The 18,077-nt window shown below is 50.2% G+C and overlaps 5 protein-coding genes across 5 annotated transcripts; 1 reads left to right on the forward strand and 4 right to left on the reverse strand.

The window, feature by feature from the left end:
• Window positions 1–336: 336 nt before the first annotated feature.
• EDB91DRAFT_1350428 (uncharacterized protein) lies at window positions 337–4,855 on the reverse strand. Its single transcript, XM_041326063.1, has 9 exons — window positions 3,773–4,855; window positions 3,534–3,713; window positions 3,324–3,473; window positions 3,151–3,258; window positions 2,942–3,085; window positions 2,725–2,887; window positions 2,470–2,666; window positions 2,272–2,416; window positions 337–2,223 (listed from the first exon to the last, which is right to left on the reverse strand). The coding sequence occupies exons 1-9, from the start codon at window positions 4,679–4,681 to the stop codon at window positions 551–553; spliced, it is 3,669 nt and encodes a 1,222-aa protein (XP_041171534.1). The 5' UTR covers window positions 4,682–4,855; the 3' UTR covers window positions 337–550.
• A 626-nt stretch (window positions 4,856–5,481) lies between these two features.
• On the reverse strand, window positions 5,482–6,519 carry EDB91DRAFT_1254107 (uncharacterized protein; the record flags this gene model as incomplete). The annotated part of the gene is made up of 5 exons (XM_041323758.1): window positions 5,482–5,583; window positions 5,634–5,890; window positions 6,007–6,115; window positions 6,180–6,336; window positions 6,392–6,519. The coding sequence occupies 5 exons, from the start codon at window positions 6,517–6,519 to the stop codon at window positions 5,482–5,484; spliced, it is 753 nt and encodes a 250-aa protein (XP_041171535.1).
• Window positions 6,520–6,756: 237 nt separating this feature from the next.
• Window positions 6,757–10,196, reverse strand: EDB91DRAFT_1165383 (uncharacterized protein). Its single transcript, XM_041319958.1, has 7 exons — window positions 10,046–10,196; window positions 9,564–9,987; window positions 9,321–9,492; window positions 9,115–9,172; window positions 8,900–9,036; window positions 8,625–8,840; window positions 6,757–8,559 (listed from the first exon to the last, which is right to left on the reverse strand). Exons 2-7 carry the CDS (start codon window positions 9,747–9,749, stop codon window positions 7,004–7,006), a joined length of 2,325 nt encoding a protein of 774 aa, XP_041171536.1. The 5' UTR covers window positions 9,750–9,987; window positions 10,046–10,196; the 3' UTR covers window positions 6,757–7,003.
• Window positions 10,197–11,316: 1,120 nt separating this feature from the next.
• Window positions 11,317–12,900, forward strand: EDB91DRAFT_1254109 (uncharacterized protein; the record flags this gene model as incomplete). Its single annotated transcript, XM_041323759.1, has 1 exon — window positions 11,317–12,900. One exon carries the CDS (start codon window positions 11,317–11,319, stop codon window positions 12,898–12,900), a length of 1,584 nt encoding a protein of 527 aa, XP_041171537.1.
• A 227-nt stretch (window positions 12,901–13,127) lies between these two features.
• EDB91DRAFT_1061444 (putative aminoadipate reductase) lies at window positions 13,128–17,072 on the reverse strand (the record flags this gene model as incomplete). The annotated part of the gene is made up of 12 exons (XM_041314442.1): window positions 13,128–13,352; window positions 13,411–13,665; window positions 13,716–13,862; window positions 13,911–14,189; window positions 14,240–14,807; window positions 14,856–15,011; window positions 15,072–15,233; window positions 15,288–15,503; window positions 15,555–15,940; window positions 16,008–16,309; window positions 16,360–16,714; window positions 16,767–17,072. 12 exons carry the CDS (start codon window positions 17,070–17,072, stop codon window positions 13,128–13,130), a joined length of 3,357 nt encoding a protein of 1,118 aa, XP_041171538.1.
• Between the last annotated feature and the right edge of the window lie 1,005 nt (window positions 17,073–18,077).

Genomic DNA, 18,077 nt, shown 5'->3' on the forward strand with positions numbered 1-18,077 from the left:
GGCGACCGGGTATACTGATGTAGCTTCAAGTTACTCTCTTATCTACAGAACAATCTAACGACGCAATATCAATTAATATTCACCTCTGCATTCTCCACACCGAAGTAACTAACTGTTCCTTGACAAAAGCCTTGACTCCTTGAATTCGAAGTCGACGGTGACAAGTCAAGTCGCAATGAAATTGTTTACACTCGAGTAAAAGACAACTCACGCAATTGCCGTTGCTACTTCAGTGATCAGGGAGGTCGTGGACATGTTAATCGGCGTTTTGAAGTCGTGATAGCTGAATTTCGTATCAATTCGTGTACTGCTGCTCGTACCAGGCATAACGAAGAGGTGTAGATCGGTGAAGACGAGGTGTCAAGCAAATGCGGGATTATTGGGGAAGACGAAATGACATTGATCAATGATGTAGGACAGAAGCACTAGTGCTGGATGAAATGAATAGTAGGTCCCCAACGTGCGTCTGCTTTGAAGGAATCATGGAGTATCTACGGATGCATGTATATCGCCAAGGAACAAACGCAAACTGCGTTGAAAAAACACACAGCTACAATATCTCTACAATCCTGACGTCCATCATGTCGTGAATAGTAGAAGCCACGTCTTTGACTTGAGCAACGATATCATGATCCGACACGATCCTCTTGTATTCTCCGCCGCGCTGCCGCGCTAGCATTAACGCACTGAACGGCTGCCCAAGGCGAACGATCAATCTCAACGCTCGTGAGTGAGAGTCTGAGACACCCATCTCCTGTTCTACAGGAGAACCACCAGGCGACTCGTCTAACGGAGACTCAGGCGGGGACAAATAATTAGAATCCTCGCTCTGCGTATCGTCTCCAGAGTCGGGCAGTTCCGCAAAGTCAGGTAGCTCGAGGAGGTGACGGTCCCATGGATAGACAAGTAAGAATGTCTGCAGAGGGGGCCTTGCAGGCGTGAACTGATTCAGCGTCTCTTTCGTGGTGAGTAGAAGGTCGTGAAGTCCGTCTGCCTTGACTCCATACGTGAAATGAGTCTCTTGGGCTCGGCCAATATTCCGTATGACTTCCGTGACACGGAATGCAATGCAAGGCAGATGCAGTCTGCAGGCCGCGAAGCGAGGAGCGTTCATGTTGTCAAGTTGGTCATACAATTTCGAAGTGAACTCCACAGCTACGGTATTTCGCAGCGAAGAAACCAATGTCTGGATCTCGTCTTCAGACAAAGATGGTAGGGTGCGTGGCGGAGCTGCGTATGAGGAAATGCTGGCTGGAAGACAACTATTGAACTGGGATGGCTGTCCGACCCAGTTGAGGGCAGTAATGTCGCCCGACCGAGCCACGATCTCCTGCAGGAGCCGCCCGAGCGCATTTTGCTTATTCTCACCATAAAGGATAGGAAGTTGGACGCCGAAGATGCCAAACAATGAGTATGCGATGTCTTCGGGCACAGTGGTGATACGCATAGAAACCCATTGAAGTTTCTCGCGGGCGTCTCTCATCCCCGGTTGGAAGGCGACGAGGGTGCGTGCATCTATACCCGTCGCATCCTGCAACTCATGCATGATCTTGATAGACTCCTTGTGGTTGTGGGAGGAGTCGTCGAGATATGGAGTCCAATCCTGTTGGTAGAAGCGAATGACTTTAGGAGCGAGGAATTCGGGGACGGTCCATCCCCGGGTATTCCATGCACTCTTCGCCAGCGCGCCGGACGAAGATGAAGGCGAAACATCTGACAGGTAAACGGCCGTGAGCGCTGAGTCGTGATACCAGCCAAACATTGAGTTCAGTGATTTTTGAACCTCGACGTTGTTATGCTGGTCGATGCAACACGAATCAACCCATGCCCAGTGATACTCCGCCTTGCGAGCAATTTTGCAGAATGACTGCAACTTCACGAGACTGCCAGCTCCCGTCATCTCGTACACGACCTTGTCCTTGATGTCGTGCAGCAAAGGCTCCGTCCCTTCCCACCTATGTGACAGCATGACACAACGGAAGTATGTCGCCACCACTTCTGTGATGCGCTCCATTCGGATGTCTGGATGCTTCATAGTTAATGACAACAGAAGCTCGTTGTATTCTGCGCTTGTTTTGAAGGCGCTTATCTGTGCTTCTCGGTCACATAACAGTCCGGTGGCGGTGTTGAGTAGACGAAGCGGAGCGGTATTGAGTTGAACGTCAATGACTTTTCGAATGACACCTTCTCCTTCGGAGGGACTGAGATATTGCTCGCGCAGAGCTGAGGAAAGAGTTGAGCATCTGGACACATGTGTCACTTAGAGCTTACTTCGTATTTTCACGTCATGAGCACTATCCAATTTGGCGAGCATCATTTGGAAGGCGATGATAGCTTCATCGTAGCGCCGTGCACCATAAAGTGCTGCATGCTTCACCTGGTACCCAACATGAGATGAAGGGTTGAGTTCGATGACCTATGTATCGCCGAGGTGAGCGTTGGCTACTACAAAAGCAGATTTCATCATACCTTTTGCGCATCTAGAAGCGCATCCTCCCATAGCATTTTTTCTGACCTAGATTTACTGCGATTTGCAAAGATGATGTCACTTGCAGAATTGAGGTTGATTGCCACGGAGTATGATTTGATAGCCTTGTCGTAATCGCTTGCAGCGAAGGCAGCATCTCCGTTGACAATATGGGGCGCGCTGTATTCTTGCGAGAAAGCTGAGTAAAGTGCGGGTGAGGATTGTAACCGTCGTGACATTACAGAGTCCAGACTTACCATTGGACCAGTCAAGGCAGTTAGCCTTTGTATTTTCGTCGCTCGTATCCATCATGTGTTGATACGATTCTACAGCTTCTTCATGTCTACCTGCCTGACGGAGTGCATCGCACCGTTTCTGGTGTACATCTTGCCACAAGGACTTCAGATCCCATCCGAAGAGCTGTAAAAAGTACGGAGTTAGGCGTGAAAGCACATTCGAATCATATCAACATACCATTACCAAGTCTTTATATATGGAATCAATAGCGGTTGTAGATGGGAAGGTCGTGCAGTTGACAGCAGCAGTGAAGTGTTCAGCAGCTTCGTCGTACCGCGCGCCATTCAAGGCATTGACTCCGAGCTGAACACATAGATATGCCTGACATGCGAAGTTCAGAAAATCAGTATCAATGCATGGAACCTGGGATTGATGGAAAGATTTACTTCTACGACATGACGCCCAAGAGCATTGTTGTTTGGACAAGCTGCAGCTAGCTCTTTGAGGAGCAACATTGCCTCTTCATGTTCATCTGCAGCAAACAGCGCGATAGCCTGAAATCCATGATGAAATAGGGTGTATGTGGGGTGTGGGGGCGGGGAAAATAACGTGCCTTGACCAGAAGAAGGAAATGAACGGTGTTTGAATTTTCGTTCGTGAACATGAATGCGACGTCGAATGCTACCTTCGCGTCCCGGACCTGACCTTTTCCGCATAAGGCGATGCCCTTGGAGATGTAACCTGTCAAGGAAGGCTGAATGATAATGGACTATGTCACAGTGGAAGTTAGCCATTCGTGAGGGAGTAATGATGGGTCTGTCAATTTCACCTTGTTGGCATCATCAAGCGCATGACCCCAGTCATTTTTTCGCGCCATGATGAATGAACGATTGGCATACGCGGTGTAGTTGTTTGCATTGGTGTCGATTTCTTCCGTGAGTAACTCCTCAGCAGTAGACAAGTCCCCCGCGATGCATGCATCGCGGGTAGTAGAATTGACGGAGAGGATCTGTGACATGAAGCATAGCGTTACCAGAGTCAAGGATGGAAACATGCCTCTAAATTTACACCCTTGGGTGTTTCCCACTCTGAGATCATATTATCACCACCTCCGCTGAGGATGTGCTTGCCGTCCATGGAGAAAGTGACACATTTCGTGAAGGATGAGTGCTGGAAGATGGCGATGGTTTGTCGATCTGAGAGACGCCAGAGACGGACATGAGTATCATCAGATGCGGAAGCGATGTGGGTGCCCGCAGGATGGATGGCAATGGTGAGGATAGTTTGAGTGTGACCTGTCCAAGGATCGCCGACCTGCTTCCAAGTGGATGTGTCCCACTCCCGTATGGTGGGATCCTTGTCATTGCCCCCTGAGAGAAGGCGGGTACCATCGAGCGTCCACGCGAGCGACCAGTTCCATTTTGTATGACCTTCGCAGCTTGCGACGCGTTCCCTCCTGGCCGAATTATAAATTTCGATATTACTGTCTGTTGCGACAGCAAGATGTTTGCCAGACGGTGAATACCGAATGCACTTGACCTGATCACTACACTTGATTGGATTTCCTTGTGTCTGCCATGATTTCGTGCTCCACAGCTGCATCGTTTTGTCTGGCGAACCAGTAGCTAGCACTGCACCATCGGGTGAAAAGTCCAACCCGAAGACGCGCGCGGAGTGGGCCTTGATAGGTTGGGTGAGAGGTTCCCCAGTTTCTCCGTGCCAGACGATGACCTCTCCGCTCAAATCACCGCTTGCTATCATTTGCCCATCTCGCGATACCGCCAATCCCCGCACCTGATTGCGATGCTCCATCTTCTTCAATACTGCACCTGTATTCAAGTCCCACAGATGAAGCGTCTTGTCCCATGAGCTCGTGATCATTCGTCGTCTATCAGGGGAAACTGCTACAGCCCATATGGTGGATGTATGATCTTTAAAACGTCGAAGGGGTGTGGTGTTTGGAATGAGCTGAGACATTAATGTACTAGAAGTCGATGGTGTCGAACGCGGTCGAGGTGGACTTGCGTGCGTTTGGTGCTGCTTCACCTGCCTTGTGTTTCCATAGACGCCCAGGGCATGCCAAGATTTGCCTCCATTAAGGCTGCAGCAAGAATACTCCCCGTTATTATATGTGCCTTTCTCGGCAGTATCATACAGGCTTGTGTACCGGTCTGGCGTGTATCTTCACACCAAAATGCATCACCTCCTATCCAATCACAATGGTGCACTGGCAGTGGGTACTTCTTGGCTCTTCAATCAGGCTGATAGTGCTTACGGCCCATCAGTGTCACGAATGCCATCTATCCTGGATGGCCACATGAATGATGTCTTTTATGGGTTATTTTCCCACTCAAGAAAATATAGATGCAATCATTCCCCTTGTCTTACGCGGACTTGTTGCACTTGCACCAGGTCAGAAAACCAGATAAGAACGTCCGATGATTTACAACGAGCTTCTATCACATACGTTGATGCGAAGGTCTGCGACCTGGAGGATTTGCCAGAAGACGGGTTGAATGCCTGCCTGGAGACTATTGTAATAAAAATGCAGGGCATTGCTCGAGAATTTTGAAATTGGGGACAATATTAATGGTAATGTACAAGTGCGAGAGTCAAGAATGTTAAGCAATGAAGCTAGGCATGTGGGCCAACTAAGAAGTTGGCGATAGTAGAAGCACGATACAGGGAGCATAAAAGCATATAAAACAGCGGTGGGAAGGCATAGTGAGGAAGGGCACATACGCATAGCTTTGAGTGGAAAAAATGACAACAAATGCTCACCACCCAAACACGAGCTCCCTCCCGATTCGAGCATATCGACCCAGCGCACCAGAAAAAAATAAAAATAAAAGCGCGGCGAAGAATACAAGTTGCCGTTGCTGTTGATAGAGAGCAGCGCTTGTTTTTGTTTTGTTTTTGTTTTGCTAACCTCGGCCTTTCCGACGTCCTCCTCGACCGATACGCCCTCGCTTGCGGCCTCCTGCGGCACATCGGGAGAGCCTGAGGCAGCACCAGAGTATTGCGGGTAGCAATGAGAAACGCTTTCGCCCACGACACCGTTGTCGAGTAGTTTGGATATGCGACCTAGCGTCGCTTCTAGGATACGTTCGACGGCGGCATCGTATTGCCGCACAATACGTAGGCGGTCTGTGCGTATAGATATGGTGGCTTCGGAAGGGGTTGGCTCTGGGTTGGAACAAAACAAATGAGAAATGAGCATGAAGTATGAAACTCGCGTGAAATGAAGGGGATATAGCAGTCTCCTTTATGAGACAGGGACAAGGAAGACATCACAAACTCACCATACATCCACACAACCCCCTTCGCATCAGCCAACACATTCAAAGCAAGCCGCGACAACCTCCCCTTACAATTCTCCTCAAATGGCTGCATTCTCTCCAGATCGATCGCCTAGCACGTTCATCCGAGTCAATCAGTATATTAATAGACAGAGCATCATCCAAGTAAAACGCACCGAACACCGCTCGAGGGCCCACTTACCCTTTACTTTTTTTAAATCCAGCTCACCCGTAGTAGGTTCGACTGGAAAATCACCTTTTAGCGCAGCCCATGGCTCGTTAAGCGGGCTTTTACCCGGTGTCCACTGTGGAAGCAGATAAACGCGGACATGCCTGTTTGCTCGTGGCTCAGTAATCAATGTCAGGTGAGAAGATGGGGCTCGCGTACCCAGGCGGGGCTTCATATGGGAGTGGATTTCGATGTGTCCACATGTACTCCAGGTGTTCTTGCGGAGTACGCACAAAGATAGAGGGAACGTTACCCATGGTGCTAGGTTGAGGGAACATACTAGACATCGACTGTACCTAAAATATCATCAAGACATTGTTCCGCGTTGAGAACTTCGTGACGGGACCATGATGAGACGCATAAGTACAACAGAACCAAGGAAACCGGATTGTAAAATTGCACAAGGTCTCTGCAGGGCACTCTGGAGAAGATCGCGGCATGAATATTGACTCGTGCATGGATGATATTGAATGAGGGTATCATAACTTAGTAAAACAAGGTCGCGAAACTTTGGAAGTACAACAACACGCATGCAATTACGTCAATGATCGCAGATGCTGATTGGATGGTATCGGTACAACAAAAGGTCTTTCTGCGGTATGTATGTAGGTACGAAAATTGATCAGGGTATGGCACATATATCGTCAAGGAATAACAGTACAAAATCGAATGGCGCTTCGGATAGGAATACAAGGAGAAAAAAATACGACGGCAATACATGGGTCTCCATGACCCTGCAACTGTACTCGCTCATTAATGCAGGTGATACGCTCACCAGGGCGATTCATCGATAGTGCCCCAATCACTAGAACTGGCACAGCTCTGGGGAGGCTTCGCCCGTCCCCCACGTGTGGCAGTAGAGTACCCATCTTCACTGGGGTATCCAGCAGCGCTATGGGCGTCCATCTGATCTGCCCAGGAAGAGTTAACCTTCTTGTTCGTGTTATTGGCGTTGGCGTTGGCGTTTGGCTGGGGCTTCTGCTGGGCCTGGGGCCTCTGCTGGGCCTTCGGCTGAGCCTGGGGCCTCTGCTGGAACCCAGGCTGGGCTTGGGGCCTCTGCTGGGACCAAGACTGGGCTTGAGGCCTCTGCTGGGACCAAGACTGAGACTTCGGCTGCGCTTGGGACTTCTGCTGGGACCAAGGCTGAGACTTCTGCTGGACCTGGGGCCTCTGCTGCGACGAGGGCTGGGGCTTCTGCCACGATGGCTCGGGCTTCCGCCGGGGCTCGGGCTTCGCAGGAACAGTAAGCCAAGGATCATAGCTAGCTACAGAATTGCCCCAGCCGTCCTCAGACGGCTCAGGAGCATCATTGTCCGCGGACTCCACCGCAGCCGGTTCAGGCTCATCTTTGCTCGCGGACCTCCACGAGGCATCTGACGTGTTGCCCCATCCACTCGGAGTTTCCCCCACGACAGATTCCGCATCCTTGACGCTTTCCATGTGCTCGATGGCAGCGGCAGATACGATAGCCCTTGGAGCGCCTTGCCAATTCGTCCTCACTGGTGCGCCGCGACCTCTGAAAGCATTGGAAGGAGCTTCACCAGCGCTTCTGCCCATGCCCATGCCCCTGCCCCTGCCCCTACCCCTACCCTTCTTGGCGCCCGCAGATTTATCCTTCAGTGCTTTCTCCCTCTCCGCTTCGCGGTGCTGCTTCGCATACTCCCTACATATCCCCTTCTTGCAGATCGTTCCATGGGCATTGCATATAATCGGCTTCTCCGCCTCCGGCTGATCAGTCAGCTCCTTCCACTGCGCCTCAGCGTCTGCGGGAGCATCATCCCAAATGACCCCATCGGCGCTACTGATGGGATACTCCGACCATGAAACTTGAGCGCTGGTAGGTTCTTCCCAATGTCCGGGTGCGATCGCGTCCAGTTCAGCGAGATTGGGATCTAGATCATGATGGACTGATAGCCCATCCAGCGCTCGTTCCATACTTTCCGAAATTTGGACTTGAACCGTGTATGGATCATCTGGGGCGTTCGCAGGCGTGAGAATGATGTCGGTGCTGGCGCTGGAGGATCCTCCGCTGGAGCTCCAGCTAGCGACGCTTGTGTTATCACGATCGAGGCGCGGTGCCGTCTCGATGCGAGGAGCACTCCACGCGCTTGGTACTGCCGAAATTCCGGGGGGATGAGTAGGATAGGACGTTGCGGCGTTCGAAGCTGTTCTGCCACTCAAACCAGGAGGGACCTCGGGAGATTGATTCGACAATGTTCTGGGTAAAGGAGATGGAGTTACGTGTGCGGGAGTGTTCCTTCCGGAGCCGGCGGGGGAGTCTGACCACCCGCTGGGTCCAAGTCCTGAGGGCAGAGGAAGACCGACCCCTAATAGTGAAACGAAGGAAGCGCTTAGTCGTCAGAACGAAAAGGAGAAGCAGTAGACCACATACAAACGTCAGATGCTTTTACTGCGACGGGGCCGCCGCCAACTGCGGGCTGCTTCTTCAGCCCAGCGATGGGCGGGGAGGAAGTAGCGATGGCAGCCTTCCACGAATTGCCAATCGGTGCTGTAGATTTTGGGGTACCTTTAGACCACGCACTTCTCGCAGCCTTTGCGACAGGGGCAGGGAGCTGTTTGGTGGTGGTCCATTCTCGGGAACCGACGACTGTAAGCAAGGATGGTGAGAAATATAAGCCAGAAATAGCGCAGTGGGTCTCGGCTTACTTGGTTCGGGAGCAGCCAGCGTCTCAGGGGGAGGTGGCTTTACAGCGCCCGGAAGGGGCCTGCACATCGGGTGATTGGTTTGATCCTCGACAGGTACATCACAAAAATGGGTTTCAGGATAAGGAAAAGTGATGAAACTGGAAGAACGGTATGGTATGTCAGTGAATGTGACCAAAAACGACTTACACAGTTGGAGTCAAAGGATGAGGACTTACTGGTTGTTCGGCGACCAGGTCTTAAACCAAGCATCTTCAACGAAGATACGCTTCCAGCCTAGGAGGGAAATCCGATATGGTATTGGTCAGTTGATCCGTTCATAGAAGGTAATCAAGGTTCCTCAATTATCACAGCACCGATCGGGCTTATCAACATGTAATCGGAGAGGTGGCAGAATTCAAATCAAGTTAATTGCTCGACTCACCATTCTTCTGCACTTGTCTTCCGGTGCAATAAGTGCAATAAAAAACCTTGGTGACTTGGTCGTTCTCTTGTTCAGACGACTTTCTCAGGAACTCGCTCCAGCGATGCTCGCCGAGTAAGCGGTCAAGCTGGGGGCACTCGCGCGCCACTTCGATGATAACCATGTCGCGTGCCTATTGAAAATGGGGTAGACACATGAAGGTCAACTATATGCACTGCTCAGACGATCCACACCACTACTCACACTGGGTTTATGGAAAAATGCGTAAAAGTACTTAGCGTCGATGCAGCACGCTACCCAACGAGCGAAATCTTGTCTATCCTTGGGCAGTTCCATGTTGCAGTGCCCATCGAGGACGTACGGGTGGACGACGCTGAGGTAGCGAGGTTCATCGTCTGCAGGAGGAGGGGTAGGGATACGCTTTGGCATGGTGGAAAGATAGAGAGATGATAGAGAGGAAAACGCAGGGGATCGAGTTATTTAAGCAAACACGCGGCTGAGGTGCTGGATCTGCGTGCTAAGTGGCGACTCTTAAGGATCCCCTGAGGAGTTCACTTGTAAGGGTCCCGTGTTGCTACGCCGTTTCGACAGCACTGTCACAATAAAGACAGATAAAGAGCTGCGGTCGCGGTACCGACCCTGATGAAAGCAACAGAGATCGCGTTTCCTGTGTTCACATTAGTTGTCAGATCTGATTGATCCCTGCGTACAAAGAGCATTCGAACCAAAGAAAGGCTTGGAAGCTTCAGCTCTACGACACTCTTTCAAAGCCGGCGAGAAGGTTATACAAAGGGTAGATTGTAGACAGGAGTGGGTCCTTGAAGGTCCCTCGATATCCTACTAGTATTAATACAGGATGCTTACCGTGAGAAAGACGCGCCGCAGATTGCCACCTCCTTGAACTCAGAATCGATTCATTGTATGTATGTACTAATCTCGAGGACGGAGCGATCGAAACTTAAGCTTGTTCTAGTACCACATGACCAGCCGGATGGCGCTAACTTATCGTTACTACTATGTCATTTGACTTTTGTAATTGAGGAGATGGTTGTGACCTAAACGTACGTCACGATTCACCAAAGCGTCACTACCACCCCACAGGTTTCACTAAACATCATATGTGACCAGCAAATAGCTTGCTGTAGTATTCTCTTTTTTTGAGATGAAACAGGTGAGACCCTCGCTCTCATTCTGTTCTTACCAAATTACGGGTGATCACCAGGAACAGCCTTGTCAAGCCGAAGGTAAGTTTTTTTTTTCATGTTCCGCGTCTCCAGGGTCTAAGTTCGTTTTCGATGCTGTACATAATAAGCTTGTGCACTTCAAGCATGCCTTTCAGCAAACACGTACTCTCCAGAGAGATGTGACGAACATCTCAAACGACTCTATCAGTGTTGCTCCAAGCTATATCAGGATCAAAACGACACAAAACGCGTCAATGATCCCGACCAAGAAAACGTGTCAACCGCGTGTCCAATGTCCGAGTGTGGTCGACCGCTGGCTCAAGAGGCATCCTATGATTCTCGGTGCGGGAACGTTCCTGCAAATTGCGTACGCGGAAGATTTACTTCAAACCCAGCTTTCAACCAATGGCGGGCTTTGACCCCCGTTCGATTCCGCAGATTTGAAGGATTTTGGACGGTCCATTCAGCCTTCCGCAATTCGATACGAAGTATGTTAGAAGCGTGTAAGATCAACGTCTTGGGTGATTCCTAGACGTTGAACACAAATAACGAGTACGGTGATAGGCTTATTTGCGCCAAGACTTGCGTAGCCACCATTAGGCGCACCGGAAGTACACACCGCACTAAATTTACTCCACGAGGCTGTGGCACAGCTAGCATGACTTTCTGTTAGCGGTCACGACGAAGTCGCCAACGTAAACTTCTCTCGGTGTAACTTCACCGTCGGCTTGGTGTCTAGTAGTTAATAAAGGCCCTGCTGGTCCCCAGCGCATTGTCTGATTTGCCTCTGCTAACAAAATACCGAATCCACTATGACTTCTACTTCTACCGAAGGTTCCTCAATATCCACAGCAACTATCGCAGGAATCATCATCGGAGTTGTAGCAAGCGCAGCTTTGGCCGCAGGTGCATGCTTCTATTTGCGATGTTGGAGGCAAGGCAGAGGGAGGTTCACGAGGCTTCGCAAGGGGAGGAGGGTAATAGATGCTGACGAAGAATTTGTATCGCATGGATCAAGCGTTAGCGTTTGTGATCGACGCGGAGGGTATGGTCACGGACAACATCCATCTGTATCCCTTGAACCTCTCCTTCTACCCTCCCCGCCCCCAACATCACAGAACATTCCAGTCCCGCCACTACCACGAGACTGGTCTTATCTCCACTCTCCCGTCCCTCCCGTCCTACCCAATATAACAACAGATCCTAGCATTCTCAGCCTCTACGAAGCCGACGACCCATATACCCGCATCGAAAGAGCGATACTCCCGACATCTGCCGTACATGACATGTCCGTATCTTCACGCGAGGCGCTGCAAGAGGCAACGGCTGAACAATACTCCAGGCACACAGCCAAATTTCCTGGGCCATCCGCCCCGCTTTTCATCAATCGCACGCTGGCTCGACCCTCGGTTCCTGACTTCTCAGGCCGGACAAGCACTTCCTTGTTTCTCCCCGCGAATCTTCCCCATTCTATATCATCTCGGTCAGGAAGTACCGACATCAATTTGTTCGAGCAGAGTAGCAGGGCCGTTTCGGCTGGAGATGCGGCACCGCTCAAGCCGCAGATATCATTCCCCAGTCTGCCAGCGGAGCAAACCACCCGGAAACAATCGGAATTCCAAACTCGGGCAGTAAGCAGTGAAGTCGACGCCAGCAGCCCTGAATCCATCTATTCACAAGAATCCGCACAACATGCTTCCCATCCCCCAGACTCCCAGTTATCAACCCAGTTATCAAGGAGGGGCAAATCATTCCGGAGACATTCAAGGGCGCTGACGCTAACAGGGCTAAGCCCCGTTATGGAAGGTTCCACATCGACGAATGAGTTTCCTTCCCATGACGTCTCGACGAACTCGGAGATCGAGAAAAAGCCATCCCGCACCTTCTCAGAACTCGAAAAACAATCGTCCCTTTCAGTCGCACTATCGCATAGCGCATCCTCAACAGGCCCTGAATGCACCTCATTTCCCCTCCTTTCCTCTAACAACGCATTCGGAAAAAGTGATTCCGCCTCATCCCATGGATGGACAACCTCTGGCTCAAGCGGCCGAACGACGAGGTATCCTTCATTGGCACCTTCTAGTTCGGGACCGTCGTCATCCAACTCAAATCCTCACCCTCACTCTGATTCAGCCACTGAGTGGCACCGTCCACCAGCAGGCCTTGCTGCGCTCAAACATCTAGAGCTTCCAAATCCGCACGCCGCATCACCTCAGGAGATACTTGATGCATCAGTGCTACCTCCTGCTCGTCAATCACTGCTTGCAGCCGACAAGTGGCTTGAGGTAGCGCCACACAAAGCTCACTTGCGTGCGCATTCTCCAGGATCCGTGCCAGAAGTTGAGCGGAGGTCAATTGTACAATGTGGTATTGCGAGTATCGATGTAACATTGTAACTACTTACAAGTCATGGATGGATGGATACATTTTGATGGACCTCTTAATCTTTATCTTAAATTATTCGTACAATTGGTGTTTGCATGGACAATAACGGACTTTGTGCGGGACGAGCAGACTTACGATAAATGCGTGCGGGTCATGTGAATAACGGATACAGGTCATCTACAAATGTCAGTAAGTACAGTCATCAGATGATCTCATGCGCACCACTGACCTTTGCGTATTATTGAAGGAATCCTTTGCTTTTCCAGTACTCCACCCACGCCTGCGCATGGCTCGGTCCAACCCATTCGGACTCCCGCGTGGCAAGAAGACGCATCGTATTGCTCAGCGAGCACGCCTTGTCTGTCGCAAACCGCAGGCCATTACCTGCCTCCGCATCACTAGAATTAGTCTCAGCATCCGGTTGCAAAAAACCGCGAAAAAAAGGTAGGATTTTTAGCGCCGGCTGTGACGACAAAATTAGTCGAGTAGCTTCAAGATCCATCAATGAACATTCGACTTACGAGTTCATTGAAATCACGTTCCTTCGCTCCATGGGCGCGTTGTTCCAATTTTTGCATCCAATCTGAATAGGGTTCTAGCGGTAGCGAATGGCTTGTCTTCCCGGAAGCTGCAAGCGCATCTCTCACACCCTCAAAGATGGTCTGCCATTGAACAGGCCGTGGGTGGGTCATGTTGACAAGCGGAACATACGTCTCGGACAAAGCGACGTCAAGAGCAGCAGCAGCAACGCGGTCCGCGGGCGTCCACGACACGACCTAATTCGAACTTTGTAAACTAAGCTAGCATCACGCAAAAGCTTACTCACCCCTGGAAGGTTAGGAAGCGAACCGAGCGCCAAGCTTGATTTGACAAGGATGGGAACCCAATCTGTCGTCGCCCAAGCCCCAGTAGGCCCACCGGCAATCTGCCCAACTCGAAGAGAGGTAGCTTGCAGACCAGATCGAGTGATGATCTGAAGAGTGCTGAGTCACCGAATCTTACTCAGACAACGTTAAGTTACCTGTTCGGCGACATGCTTCGATTCTCCATAGCCAGAACCTATTGCCATAACAGGATCACATAGAAGGTCCTCTGGAACCGGACCCTGACTTGGATCTCGACCCAAAACGGAACCGATGGACGAGACGAATACGAACCGCAAGGAAGCAGCATGTGTAGAAGCAAGCGCTAGATCCAAAAGCATCCGTGTGCCCCGAATATTAGGTTCAAAAGAAGAAAGGGCCAAATTGAAGTCAAGGCGCCATGCATTGTGAATGATCATGGTCACAGAACATTTGAGCTGCATAAAGACATCAGCGACGAACTGAGCAGGAAAAAAGAGAAACAAACCCGTTCGTAAGTGGGAGCCGCCAAACCTAAACTATCCTGAGAGATGTCTCCCTCAAGGTAAAAAATCTTCCTCGACGCGGTTAGGAGTCGCGTATTCAGCCCTCTCTCCTCGAATGCTTTCAGTTGACGCAAACTACTGTATGTTCCCGAAGCCGCCGAAAATCGATTGAGAAGATAGACTGTCGAAACCTCTGGCCGTCCAAGAAGATCAGCGAGCATATAAGATCCCAGTGTCCCGGTGGATCCAGTAAGGAGCACAACACGGCCACCATCAAGTCTGGCTCGCTTCGTAGGTCTCTCCATTGAACCAGAATCAAGCTTCAGAAACTCGGCGGAGTATTTTTCGATCATGGCACCAATCCCCTTGATATGTGCGTCCCGCACGGAATCGACAGGAGTCCCATTAGAGCATTTAATCAGGGCGGCGACTTTCCTTGCCAGTGACTGGATAGTTGGGTTCTCGAAGATAATGTTTTGTGTAATGAGGGAGGAAATTTTCTGCATCCCTGGTTCTGAGGACCTCCGTAGGGCGCTGATGAGTCGATTCCTAAGGTACGTTGCGCTCAAGCTGTGGAGCAATGTAGGACAATCCATCAATAAATAAAAAAGCTCATACCTGTCAAAGCCCTGTGCGAACAGATCCACAATTGGGTTTAGATCCGTCCTGACATTCACGGCCTGTGATAGCAACCAAGACTCTAACTCGATCTGCGTCCATTGGGATGGTAAAGTGTTATCACCAACTTCGTGGCTGAGTCCAACGACGTCATATCTGGTTATAGAGAGCTTCAGCAAGTGCAAAGACGCTTAATGTTAATATGCAGATACTAACAGTGCATTGATTTCTTGCTCATATGCTTGGAGCGCCGCCTTTCTTTGGATGGTGCCTTTCATAGTCCGAGACACAGGCTTGTCGCGACGAGCGACTAGAATCATCTCCTTGAAAATACGACTGTAAGTCGGCACAGAGTCATTAGCGTCTTCTACATATGACCTGATAAAAATCTGTCAATCCAAGATCTTGACTCGCAAAGAGAAATGCGCCTACCATATTCGGTTTCGAAACTGGGCAACCTGTTCCTCATTGTCCACATCAATGAAATGATCCTCGGTGGGTTCGATCAAAAGTCCGACTTGATTTCGCTCACGCCCGAACATGACGGCGCCATTGACATACGGGCAACAGCCGATGATCGTCTCCATCTGCGAAGGGACAGTCTTCTCACCAGAGGATAGGACGATGACATCATCCGCTCGACTGACACTAAGGCCACATCATGTCTGCGACCAACTCGTTTTACGGTCAACGACGTACATTTTCCACAACTGCTTTTCGGTTGGATGCCTGACGAAAAGGTCATTGGTCGCATAGCCCTGCACATCAGGAAGGTTTTCGATGCTCGGTTGGAGTTTGTCTGATCGCTGTGAAGATGGAGATCCAGCACATGGTTTTGATTGCGTCTTGACACGTACCAGAACTTGACACTCGTATAGATCAAGATCATGAGGAGCCCATCGAATATTGACCGTATCGGAGAACTCGACCCACTGCCAGTATGGATTGCCATTGACAACTGAGTCTCGAGGAGGAAGGATGGAGACCGGACCGCACTCTGTCGCACCGTACAGCTGTGCAAGTGGTATTCCAGCGGCAGTAAGGAAATCTCCCTTCTTTTCTGAAAGGGGACCGCCTCCATACACCTGCGAGTCACGTGGTCAAGAGCATGGGATCAAAGATCGAAGAAACATTAAGTTATAACGTACTTACAACGTATCCGATCTTTCGTAGTACCCTTAGTGCTTCTGCCGAATCGGCCCATTGTTCCAGGTGATAGGGCACACAAAGGACGATATTGGTCCCGGTCTGGCGGATGCATTCAATCATATTGTCCGATGTCGGAATAGTAGGGAGAGTCCGCCGATCTCGTACAGACGTAGGCGCGTATAATGTTGCTGTAACTCCGATGAGCATTGCATACAGCTGCGCTGCCACACCAAAGATATGGAACGGAGGAAGAGCCATCACGCCGAGACGGACCGATGGGTAGTTCCGGTATTGCCATAACAAGGCTACACCACACATTAGTTTTCTATCAAAGGAGAAACAAAAGTGGTCATACGGGCATTCAACCAGCTGAGTTGACCTCTGTGGTTTTGAGCGATGGGTTTTGGGAAGCCGGTGCTCCCAGAAGAGTGCATGTATAAAACAGTCTCGGTTATCCGCGTGATAGTAGAGCGTTTGGGGTATGGCACAAATGGGTGGGCAAGTGATTCGTTGCCCAAATGAGGGTAAATTTCTGATATGGGTGGTATCTCGAATATTGTCAGAGCGGAGCCACTATTCCCCATAAGGCGCCGGACATCATCAAGGAGAGCGGCGTGATTTGGGCTGATGGATGCTATACGACGACAACTGGTCCGGAGAAGTAAATCCACTATGGCCTGTGGTGGATTGCGAGGAGACATAGGAAACGGCTGCGTGAAATAAAATCAAGCAAACGATAAATCCAAGAGCATAGGCACTCACCACGATCCCTGCAATCATCAAACCCGCTATTAAGGTTGTATACAGGAGGGTGTCTGTGTGAACAACTATTGCGGTAACCTCGCCTTCAGCTCCAGCACGCCTGGGACGTAGTGCATGAGCTATTCGATGAGTAGCTCTGCCAAACTCGCGGTAGGAAATGGAAGTCAAAGCGCCGGTTTGTGGGTCTGGAAATATGTACATTGGCAGAGAGGCATTCCTCTGCATGTGAAAGTCAATGATATCTGGGAAAAGGAGTGAACCATCGAGAGGAGGACACTCTGGCTTTGGAGATATAGCAGCGGCCATGATGTCAAGGAAAGTTGATGTCAGGGGGGATATTCGAAGTATATATGACGCAGAAGACTTGTATGAAGCATGTCATCGCAGTTACGAAGACAATCCACCTATATGTCATATCAGGTGAGATGATGAAGTGGTATAGGCACGTAATGACCTACAACGTGTTAAGAACGCAGTGTTCATTATCGTCCGGTGATTTACTCCGACTCGGACCGTCATTCTATCAATTAACACATGCTCAGCGACCGCAATCAGGAGGCCCACGACAGGAAAGCGTGCAGCCTGGTTTTCCGAGGAAGTTCAGGTAAACCTTTCGTCCGTTTCGGAAATGAAAATAATTAAATAATCTCGATCCACGTGACCTCGTCGAGGGACGCCATCGACTGCGTTACGACTTACGATTCAGTACAACCACTACTGCTTAGATCGCTTCAAAAGTCCAATTTAACGGAGATGCGCCGCCGCCGGCTACTTTTTCTCGATAGATCCTGGGGTTTTCATCAAGCGAGTTGAGGCGAGCGGCGGATGAACAAAGAGCTGTTAAGAATATATAATCTCAGTCTCGAGATACTCGACTCAGTAAAGTAGTGTAGTACCTGTTAAGAATATATACTTAGCTCGTTCTAAGTAAACGGAAATAATAACGACTAACATCTCAGTCTCGAGATACTCGATACTTTATAGTAGGTTAGCATAGTGATACGAATAAATGATAGCATAGGAAAGTATTACTGCGTCTCGGCCGACGTCACGACGTCGCGCGTCACGCAGACTGGTTGTGCTCGCAATGTCTCACTCTGACATCTCGTTTCCTCCTCCCGGTCCGTCCTCCGAAACGTCTGTGCTCAACATTTCAAAGTTAAACCTTTGGTATGGGTATGGACAAGTGCTCCGTATACGTGCTCTGACGTTCTTCCCGCGACGCGGATCGAGAAGCTTGAGGATGCTGAGTCTAAATCTTTAATCTTGCTAGTCCTCACCTCAAGGCGCATCATGCCGTGCAGGGATGTG

Source organism: Suillus paluster, assembly GCF_016628075.1.
Source record: "Suillus paluster strain FC165 chromosome Unknown EDB91scaffold_100, whole genome shotgun sequence".
In the NCBI taxonomy this organism is placed as follows: domain Eukaryota; kingdom Fungi; phylum Basidiomycota; class Agaricomycetes; order Boletales; family Suillaceae; genus Suillus; species Suillus paluster.

Coding starts and splice junctions, on each gene's coding strand:
- EDB91DRAFT_1165383 (XM_041319958.1), bottom strand. CDS start 9,749: ATGCCAAAGCGTATCCCTACCCCTCCTCCTGCAGACGATGAACCTCGC. Junction 9,173..9,320: donor AAGACAAGTGCAGAAGAATG/GTGAGTCGAGCA, acceptor TTTCCCTCCTAG/GCTGGAAGCGTATCTTCGTT. Junction 8,841..8,899: donor GCTGGCTGCTCCCGAACCAA/GTAAGCCGAGAC, acceptor CCTTGCTTACAG/TCGTCGGTTCCCGAGAATGG.
- EDB91DRAFT_1350428 (XM_041326063.1), bottom strand. CDS start 4,681: ATGTCTCAGCTCATTCCAAACACCACACCCCTTCGACGTTTTAAAGAT. Junction 3,714..3,772: donor AGTGGGAAACACCCAAGGGT/GTAAATTTAGAG, acceptor TTCATGTCACAG/ATCCTCTCCGTCAATTCTAC. Junction 3,474..3,533: donor CGCTTGATGATGCCAACAAG/GTGAAATTGACA, acceptor ACTGTGACATAG/TCCATTATCATTCAGCCTTC.